At 62.8% G+C, this 9,722-nt stretch overlaps 2 protein-coding genes across 12 annotated transcripts; one reads left to right on the forward strand and one right to left on the reverse strand.

The window, feature by feature from the left end:
* The first annotated feature begins 204 nt into the window (after nt 1–204).
* On the forward strand, nt 205–2,826 carry GLMP (glycosylated lysosomal membrane protein). Of its 2 annotated transcripts, XM_047704669.1 has the most exons (6): nt 207–371; nt 673–930; nt 1,104–1,304; nt 1,405–1,623; nt 1,982–2,238; nt 2,348–2,826. In XM_047704669.1, the coding sequence occupies exons 1-6, from the start codon at nt 252–254 to the stop codon at nt 2,511–2,513; spliced, it is 1,221 nt and encodes a 406-aa protein (XP_047560625.1). In that variant the 5' UTR covers nt 207–251; the 3' UTR covers nt 2,514–2,826. The 2 variants fall into 2 exon arrangements, with proteins under 2 accessions (XP_047560626.1, XP_047560625.1); XM_047704670.1 differs by lacking the exon at nt 1,982–2,238 and having other exon boundaries at nt 205–371.
* Nucleotides 2,827–2,841: 15 nt separating this feature from the next.
* Nucleotides 2,842–9,670, reverse strand: TMEM79 (transmembrane protein 79). 10 transcript variants are annotated; one of them, XM_047704679.1, is made up of 5 exons: nt 9,063–9,670; nt 8,222–8,334; nt 6,625–7,426; nt 6,258–6,471; nt 2,842–3,972 (listed from the first exon to the last, which is right to left on the reverse strand). In XM_047704679.1, exons 3-5 carry the CDS (start codon nt 7,382–7,384, stop codon nt 3,759–3,761), a joined length of 1,188 nt encoding a protein of 395 aa, XP_047560635.1. In that variant the 5' UTR covers nt 7,385–7,426; nt 8,222–8,334; nt 9,063–9,670; the 3' UTR covers nt 2,842–3,758. The 10 variants fall into 10 exon arrangements, with proteins under 10 accessions (XP_047560635.1, XP_047560630.1, XP_047560629.1 ...); XM_047704674.1 differs by having other exon boundaries at nt 8,222–8,338; nt 8,943–9,670; XM_047704673.1 differs by having other exon boundaries at nt 8,740–9,670.
* Between the last annotated feature and the right edge of the window lie 52 nt (nt 9,671–9,722).

Raw genomic sequence — 9,722 nt, forward strand, 5'->3', positions numbered from 1 at the left:
TGGCCCCTTACAGGCAGCCAGCGTGGCGGTCAGGTAGGCGAGGTCCGGGTGTCTCGCTCTGGGCCCCGCTGGGGATGACGAGCCACCCACCTTCCCGACCCTCCCGCTCACCTTCTCTCCCGAGCCTGGATCGGGGTTAAGGGAGGCGGCCCCTTTAAGGACTGTGCGAGGCCCCGCCCTGCGCGGAGGTCAGCTGAGTGTGCGTGTCACATGATTCTGGGGTCTCTTCCGCCCACTGAAGTTGGGGTCCCATGTGCAGCGGCGAGGGGCCCCGCTGGTGCTGGGGGCGCGGTGCCCCCAGCCCCACGCTCCTCCTGAGCCTGCTGGCGTCTGTAGCCCCGCTCGGCCTGCTGGGGGGCGAGACCCGCCAGGTGAAGGGCTAGAGCCCTGGGCGCTTCAGCAGGCGCTGGTCCGGGAGGGCACCCGGGCTGCAGGGGGCGCAGGGGGCCGATGGGGCCCACGGGAGCGGGTTGCGGAGGGCAGGGGCTCCCTGTCTTGCCCTGATGGCCCGGAGGGACCCAGGTGGGCCTTTTTCTCACCCCCCAGCCCTGCGTCCTCATCTGCCCGCCAGGGTCAGGGCGTCCGGGGCTCTGTCCACCTCTGCGCCCCTTACGTCTCCCCATCCCCCCAAGCGGCTTCAACCTGTGTCCTTTTCCCTACCCCATGATCCAGGTGTCTCTGGAGGTCATCCCGGACTGGCAGGGCCCCCCCCAGAACCTGCTCCACATCCGGGCAGTGGGCGCCAACTCCACGCTGCACTACGTGTGGAGCAGCACGGGGCCCCCGGCAGCCCTGCTGGTGGCCACCGACACCCCCCACAGCACCCTGGCCGTCAACTGGAGCCGCCTGCTGTCCCCGGAGCCGGACGGGGGCCTCACCGTGCTCCCCACGGACAGCGTCCGGTTCTCTTCTGCTGTTGTCTTCACCAGGGTGAGGAGGCTGGGGAGAGCCACGGGGAGGAGCAGAGAATTCATCGGGGTCCTGGGGGGATCACTGAAGACTGTCAAAAATGGGACCCCGGGGGTGGGGGTCTGCGAGTGGGTGGGGGTGGTTCAGGTACAGCAGGACACAGCAAGCCCCTCCCTCGCCACCCCGCCCACCAGCTGTTTGAATTTGACGACACCAACACATCGGAGGCATCCACCAAGCCTCCCGGAAAACCGCATCCCCCGTATTCCCTGGCTGAGTTCTCCTGGGACAACATCACCGACTCTCTGGACCCTGCCACCCTGACTGCCACGTTTCGAGGCCACCCCATTCATGACCCCACCAGGGCTTTTGCCAACGGCAGCCTGGCCTTCAGGGTAAGGTGTGGGGACTCAGAGGAACCCGGAAAGCTGGTTTGTGAGGGTGGGGAGGGCCTGCAGACACAGGCCCCCGCTTCCTGTGCCTCCCCCACTCCAGGTGCAGGCCTTTTCTGGCTCCGGCCGGCCGGCCCAGGCCCCGCGCCTCCTGCATTCGGCGGACACCTGCCAGCTCGAGGTGTCCCTGGTTGGGGCCGCTCCCCGGGGAAACCATTCCCTGTTTGGGCTGGAGCTAGTCACCCTGGGCCAGGGCCCCGACTGCCCGTCCGTGCGAGAGCAGCGCTCCATCGATGACGAGTACACGCCTGCTGTCTTCCAGGTCAGGCCTCCAGCGGGGTGGGGGCCGCAGGAGGACCCCGCGGGGCCAGAGGTGCCGGTAACCGCGTACCAACCGGCAACTAGTTTAGCAGCTTTAGGTGCTGGTCACTGTGCCTATGAGTGTGGCCTGCGGAGGTCTGGGGAGGTAGCTGAGCACAGGCTTGCAGAGGGCAGGGCTGGGAGGCGCCCGGTGCTCCCGATCCAGCTCCCCTTTCTACAGAGGAGAGATGGAGGCTCTGTGCAGGTGGCCTTCGGTCCTGGAGGTGGGCCCAGGCCCCAGGCCAGCTAGTGACAGCTGGAGGCCCGGAAGGGTCGGCACAGGGTGTCGTCCTCATCCTGTTGTTTTTCGTTCTCCCCAGTTGGACCAGCTGCTGTGGGGGTCCCCTGCATCCGGCTTCATGCAGTGGCGGCCAGTGGCTTTCTCCCAGAGGCAGAGGGGCCGGGATTCGGCCCTGCCCTGTCAAGCTTCCCCACTGCGCCCCACCTCGGAGTACCCTCTCCCACAGTCCCCCATTGTCCGAGCCTTCTTTGGGTCCCAGACCAACTTCTGTGCCTTCAATCTGACCTTTGGGACTTCCACAGGCCCCGGCTACTGGGACGAACGCTACCTCAGCTGGTGAGGGCCAGGGCGGGGCTGGGGCCCTGGGAGTAGACGTGGGGAAGCCCGGCCTCCCAGTCTTCCCACCTAACCTGCTGGCCTGTCTTTCCCACTCTATTTGCCCTAGGTCAATGCTTCTGGGCATGGGCACTCCTCCGATGGACAGCTTGTCCCCGCTCATCTTGGGCATCATGGCGGTGGCCCTGGGGGCCCCGGGGCTCATGTTGCTGGCAGGAGGCCTGTTTCTGCTGCTGGGCCACAAGCAGTGCTCCGAATACCAGCCTATCAACTGAGGCCCGCTCACTGGGACGGGGGATGTGCACTTCCGGGCCTGCCTCGTCAGTCTGTCGAAAGGAGGATCAGCTGCTCCCTTCTCCATCCGGCTTCCCTGCAGGACCTCAGAGACCACCCCCAGGGGTGGCTTCCTTCATCCTCCGGGGAGGGACCAGCGACAAGGTGATTGCTAGAGGTGGGGAGGGTCCCTTGGCGATCCCTTCCCACCCCTCGAGCCCTGTTTCCCGGGATGGGACTCGGGCCTAATGAGAGGCCTTCTGACTGGTTGGCCACTCTGGAAGGGATGAAATAGACTCTTTTTCCCTCCCAAGGGCTCGTCTGTCAGTGTGCGGGTTTCATGGGTGCAGGGGAGAGGGTGCTGGTTCCAGGAACCTAAGGCTGAGGTGTGGGCATGGGAGGCTGTGTGCAGTCCCCTCTCTTCCCTCCAGCACGCCCCTCTCTGTCCTGTGGGGCAGGGGGTTCTGGACCAGTTGGCTCACACCAGGAAGGGACACCTGAGAGTGGGGTTCAAGCATGAATAGCGAGGGAGGACCGTGGCCGTCATTTATTGTCACACACATGTTCACACAGGGTTCACATCGGCCACCACACCCTGCAGGCACCCCAGCCACCATGTGCATGAGCGCACGCACACACACCCCTGCCCCTCTCCGGATGGAGGCTTCCCCTCCCCTCTGCAGTTTGGAGGTGGGGGGTTGGGGGCCTGACTGGGTCAGAAGGGAGCAGGCGGCAGCTCTGGGCTGGGGCAGCTTCAATCATCTTGACCAAAGCTAAAAGTCCTACAGGGGCCCATGGTGGAGGGTCCTGAACCCAGGCCCGCAGGAAGGTTTCCGCCAAACGTGCAAGTCCCGTGTGATTGGATGCCCAGGCTTTACCTTGGGCACGGGCAATACTGCCCGTCTTCCTGTGGCCCGTAGCACAGAGATGGTCAGTCAGCGGAAGCTCTGCCTGCGCGGCCTCACGGGGGCTGGAGCGTGGGGCGGAGGCCAGCACAGGGGGTCCTGGAGGCAGTGCCAGGGGTGGGGGGTGTTGCTCAGGAGGGAACCATGCCCCTGCTCCCTGTGCCAGCCCTCAGCCTGCAGAAGGGGCATGGCCGTCCACCTCTTCCCCTGCAAGAAACCAGCTGCATTCCCTCCCGACGGCCGAGGGCTCCCGAGGTGAAAGGGGGGAGAGCAGGGGACAGACAGGCAATCCTGGGGCTTGTCCCCCGAGGCACTGAGGCTGGGGGGAGCCGAGTGGGGGTCTCAGCCCCAGGGACGAGGCCTGAGGTCCAAGGCCGAGCGGGCGTGATCGGGGTAGTCCAGGCGGCTCTCGGCAATGGCGAGCACGCGCTCGGGCTCCACCACGAACATGTAGTACAGGTTCCACACCAGCATGGACAGCAGCGGCAGGAACGTGAGGCCGTAGCCAAAGCCTCGAAAGGAGCGGCCCACGGCGAAGGTCAGCCAGTATATCAGCCTGGGGGCGGCAGGGAGAGGAAGCTCGTCAGCTGGCTGGCTTGCGGGCTGATGGGGGGCGGTGGACACGACACGATGTGGGCCCTAGTGTGGACATCCCACATCTCCAGGAGGCCCTCGTCATTCCCTCCCTCTCTGCTGACTTTCCAAATTTAAGTCTAAAACTTCAGCGTAGGTAGGATAACTTTCTGTGGTTCAAAATGCAAAGGCACCAGCGAGTACGGTGAAATGTTCCCTGTCCCGATCCCGGGTCTCAGCCACCCGCCTCCCCTCCACCCGCCTTCAGACATCCAGGAACCCCATGGCCTGTAGGTCAAGGCTTCATGTGCAGATGAGCAAGCACAAGGTGGATGTCCTTTTCCCATTTTGAAGTTCAGTAGCACACTGTACGGACCGTCCGCGCCACTGCCTGTCCTGATTAGGGTTGTAGCCATACATCATGCACTTCCTCGTCTCTCACAGCCAGACCGTACCCCACTGTACTGGTTTCTTATTTTGTAGATGAAGAAACAAAGACTCCAAAGGGATTAAGTAGAACTGGTCCAAGGTTGCACATCAGGGAAATAGTAAACCTGTGATTTGAACCCAAGCCTGATCATCACCCTCTCTCCTGCCATGTTAGAGGACAGAGGGGAAAAGAGTAAGGAAGCCGGCTTCAAGAGGCCTGGAGCCAAAGGGATAGGCCTCTCCGCTCTTGGAAGATCCATCCCAAATACAAACCCCTAGTGCCAGGAGGACAGCAGCCTCTTGTCGCATGAAGGACTGCTCGCCACAAAACGCCCGTGCCTCCACTCTCACCAGTGGGACGGAGAAGAGCCTCGGCCCCGGGCTGGCAGGTGCAGCAGGACACTAGGTTCCAGCGGCTGAGCCCTCCCTGAGCACCAGACTCCCGCAAGCTCTCTGCGTGAAGTCCCTTGTTGAAGCCCCACACTCCGCAGAGGGTGAAGCCAGGCACAAGTGTTGAGCACCTTGCAGGTGGTAGGGAAGGAAGGGCCCTGGGGGGACACACGGAGGGGCTGTGTTCCAGGCCCCATGGCTGCTGGCGGGCGTCCCCTGACCTGCTGGGCTTCCCTCGCCATGAACCGGGTGAGAAGGGCCAGACAAGCGCCATGTCTGCTTAAGCCAGCTTCTGTCTGAGGCCGGCGCTCCCCAGGATGGACACGGGGACACGGGAGGGTGATGACACAAGTAGGAACACGTTCATCTGGGGGGAACATCTGGGAGCAAACAGGCTGCAAGACGGCCGGGAGGCTGGTGGGACAGACGGCCACTGGACTCCCAGTCAGAAGGACGGCACACGGATGCTAGCTCAAGAGCAAGAATGTTCTAGCACTTAAAGGGACCAGGAATCCTGCATGAAAAGTAACAAAAGGAGGGATGCCTGGGAGGCTCAGTCGTTAACTGCCTTTGGCTTGAGTCATGATCCCAGTGTCCTGGGATCGAGTCCCACACTGGGCTCCCTGTTCAGGGGGGAATCTGCTTCTCCCCCTCCCTGTCACGCCCCTGGCTTGTGTGCACGATCTCTCTCTCTCTCTCTCTGACAAACACAAGCTTTAAAAAAAAAGTAACAAAAGGAAATACATTAGGGAAAAAAACAAAAAGATCTGCATGTGCCTTCAGAAATTCAAAAGTGCTTTCTGGGTAAGCAGCAGTTCACGTGGAAACGCCCCACAGGGTTTCGGGTGACTTCCAGACGAAAGCAGAGGAACGAGAGCCAATGTGGCTTCACGCTTATGAGCAGGAGGCCAGTGCCAGTGACCAGCGACAAGCAGGAGGCTCTCTGGCCAGAGGGAAGGTCACAGGACACTGAGGCAAAGGGACTGTGGGCGGGGGGCAGGGTGCTGGAGTGGGGACATGGAGCGCTGGTGCCTAACACCTGAACGGTCCTGGGCAATTCCTGAGTCAAAGTCAGGACAGCGGTTTGTAACACAAAGACAAGACTCTCTAGTAACTGGGGCCTTTACACAGACATGGAACTGCGCATTGGTCACAGGGGGTGTCTAACTAGAGGCCAGCGGGTGGGAGGTTGATGGAGGTGACACCTGGCAGCCTTTCCAGTTTTGGGTTGGTCCTTGGCTCTCTAAAACAACTTCCTTTGGGAACACAGGGTGGATCACCTGCTCCAGGTGAGGTCAGGTGCAGGCGGAAAGCGGACTCACGTTGCAAGGGGCACATCCGGGCTAATGCGGAATCCCGAGGGCTCCCTGCTCCCCGTCTCCCCAGACAAAATGCCGGGGTTCCTCCAGCACCACCTCCTTCCCCAGCCCCATCCCCCGGCCAGCTCACCGGGAGACGGCAAAGAGACCGGTGAGCAGGGGGAGCAGTTTGAGGGTCTCCTGGGGCAGGTAGGTGGAGAGCACGGCCAGGTTGAAGAAGTACAAGATGAAGAGCTGCACCGACTGGGCCACGTAGCGCCGGTGGATCTCCACCTCCCGCCGTGGCTCCCCGAACGGCCGCAGGGCCGAGAAGCACAGCAGGCTCAGCCCGTACACCAGCAGCCCTGGCGGATCGGAGAGCGCGCATGGTCGGCCCGTGAGCTGCGGGCTGGAAGCGGGGGAGGGCTCGCGGGGGGGGGGGGGGGGCGTGGACCCTGGTGTGCGCCGGGCGCAGGGGACCCGGGGAAGGGGAGCTCCCGCCCCCCCGGCCGGCTCACCCAGTATGATGGGGAAGGTGGCAAAGACCCCGCAGCGCAGCGTGTAGATGAGGCGGGAGCTCATGGTAGGCAGCCGCGGGGCGTCGAAAGGCAGGAAGGCGTAGGCCCCGTACAGCAGGCAGGGGAAGAGAACGAGCGCGGCTCCCACCGAGGCCACGGCCCTCAGCCCCTCCCGGCCTCCGCAGCCCCCGCAGCCCCCGCAAGTGTGGCCCTGAGGCCTCACCACGGCCTCGGCCCACTTGCGCTCACAGGGCTCGGGCTGGGTGGGCCGGGTGGGCAGGCAGGCCCGGCGGCCCTTGCCCTCGCCGGCCTCACAGCGCGCAGCCGGGTCCGCCTGGGGCCGCCGCTCGATGCACTGCAGGTCAATGGGCACGAAGGCCCGGGCCGCCTTCTCGGGCACCAGGTTGGCATCATCTTCGGACAACTCCTCCAGCTTGGGGGGTGGCTCTGACCGGAGGGGCTCCGGCTCCATGTCCCGCCACCCGGGGGGGTCTGGGAACAGGGCACTGGGTGGGGGGCCGGTCCCCCAGGGCAAGGTGGCCGCCTCGCTCACTGCGCTGTCAAGACCATCCTCAGGTCCCTCTCCAGCCGTGGTAGACCCAGCTGAGGACCCCACCTTGGAGGACGCAGCTCCGTGGGTCTCGGCCTCACCTTCCCCTTCTGGCTGCCGGCCATTGGGGACCAAGGCCTGGGGTGGGCTCTTCTCCGGGGCCTCAGATCCCTTCACTTCCAGCAGGGCCAGGGTCTCGGGTTCTGTCATCCTGGGGCTCACTCCTGGGGTCTACCATGAGGGCCTACCACCCTGGAGGGAGCAGACAAAAGATGTGTCGGAAGTTCCTGGTTTCTGGCCCTCAGGACAGGTTGATAGAATCAGAACTGTCTGGGGCAGCTGGTCTCATGGGCTTTGGCCTCTTCTGGGACCTTAGGGAGAACATGGGGCCAAGAAAGGTGTTGAAAAGAAGGAGGTGGGAGGGAAGTGAGCAGCTGAAATGGAGACACCCTTTCCGCGTCAAATGCTACCCAGCAGGAGAGGGTGAGTCAGGGGGCGCAGGCGCTGGCAGCTGTGGCCTCGGCCAGCTCCTACCCACACCGTCTACTCCCTCCACCAAAACCCCTGGGGTCATAGCCACCCTCATGCGAAAACAGGAGGACGAAAGGGTTTCTAGAGCTTTGCCAGGAGCTCCCTTCCCACCAGGGGCCTCACTGTCCCTCCATCTTCAATCCTCCCCTTCTTCTTGTCGATCCCTGCTTGGAACTCTCCTGGTAACTGATACCACTGATCTGCCTACAACTCTGTCCCAAGAATCCGGCAGCGGCCGTGCGCCCTGCTCTTTCGTCTCCAACGTGGGCACCTGGGCAGTCTCCACTCTCTTGATCAGCCCCTGTCCTCTGTCCTCCATCTCCAGAGGGCCTGGGGCTTTCTCTTCTGAGTTCTAGGTCTAATCATGGCTGTTCCCCATGCCTCCTCTCCTTTCTCCCCTCCCTGTTTTCTCCATCTCACTCCTGCTAGATGGGGCTGGGTCCCTTCCCCCCACCTCCTCAAGCCTGCCTTCCCCCCACCTGCCTCTAGCCATGTAGACCCATGATACACTCTTACTTTCCATCTGGAGAGACGGAGGGTCCCCAACGTCTGGGAAGGAGCTGCCCAGCTCCCTGTTGGCTGTGCAAGTGTTCCTCTCAGTCTCTCTCCCTTTACCTGTGTCTCCAAACCTGTCTGACCAGAGCAGGTGGGGCCCAGATTAAAGGGGCAGGACCCGCCCTGCTGAATCTGCCGACAGAAAAAGCATTGGCGGAGGACGTCGTCATCCTTTCTGAAAGTGGGGGTGCAGCTGGGCGTAAAGGGGAGCGTGAGGTCCAGGCACATGGGATGTGTGGGAGCTTGAAGCTCGGCAAAGCAGAGAGTAAAGAGTGGGTCTGTACGTGAAAGGGTGCTTGGAGTAGGTTGGGAGACCCAGAAAAGAAGAGGAATTTCTACCGTTATCCATGAATATTTGTGGAGCACCTGTTTCTAGTCAGGCACTATTCTAGGCACAGACATAGGAGACAAGATGACAGGCAAGGTCCCTGCCCTCCAGAAGCTTTTGTATTGGGGTTCCAGGTAATGAAGAGCCAAACCTGTCAGACGATTAGAGAAAAACCTCTTAGCCAAGATGACATTTGAGCTGTGACCTCATGGGAAATAAGGAGTGTTCTAAGGAGGGGACAGCAGGAGAAAGCCCAGCCTAGGTGGCTTCAGGAACAGAAAAAAGGTCGGTGCAGGAGACGGAGGGGGAAGGGAGGTTATGTTCCCATCATAACTCACAAAGACCCCAAAACACCTTGCTTTGTAGCCTGGGTGCAAGGTTAGGAAAGCAATCAGAATCCAAGGTGACCTTCCAAGGCAGAGGGCGCGTGGCTGCTCACTCCCGTGGGGGCTGCTCGCTCCCGTGGGGCCTCACCCCCGAGCCGTCGGAGCTCTGGGAGGGCGGGACAGGGTCTGGGTCGCTCGCCCCGCATCGCGTGGCCGGGTGTGACTGTTTGCGGGGCTGCTGAGAGACGCGCGGGTGTGGGTCTGTGCGACGGGAGCCGGGGAGCCGCGGGCGCGGTCAAGGCTGGCGTCTCGGAGGGCCGTCCGCTCGCGTGCCGCCTTTTGAAGGGAACTTTCAGGTACACTTAGGTTTGTTCAAGAGACCGCGGGGGGTGGGCGGTGGGGGAGGGGAGGAGTCGGCAGTGATCCGAAAGCAACGCGGCTCCAGCGGGGGTTGGGGTGAAGGGTCGGAAGGACGGACCGAGGACGGGCCTGCTCTGCAGGACAGAGCAGAGCCTCGCTCCTAGCTGTGGGCCCATCTGCCGCCCCGCAGCCCAGCTCCAGCCCCTCGCAGGGTCCGCCGTCCGATCGCCGGCGGCTTTGTCAATAAAGTTTTCCGCAGGGGCTTGCAGAAGCCGGAAGGAGGCCGCGCTGCCCAGAGTTAGTTCGGGCAACTTCCCGGGAGGGAAAACGAGCTTCGCGAGATTTGGCGGCGTTCAGGCCGCGGGCCCGCCGCTGGGCGGCTGCTATCGCGAGATTTGGCGGGCGGAGGAGGAGCTGTCGCGGGCAGCCGCCTCACAGCGATGGCGGC

The sequence above is a fragment of the Lutra lutra genome, chromosome 15 (genome assembly GCF_902655055.1).
Source record: "Lutra lutra chromosome 15, mLutLut1.2, whole genome shotgun sequence".
In the NCBI taxonomy this organism is placed as follows: Eukaryota; Metazoa; Chordata; class Mammalia; order Carnivora; family Mustelidae; genus Lutra; species Lutra lutra.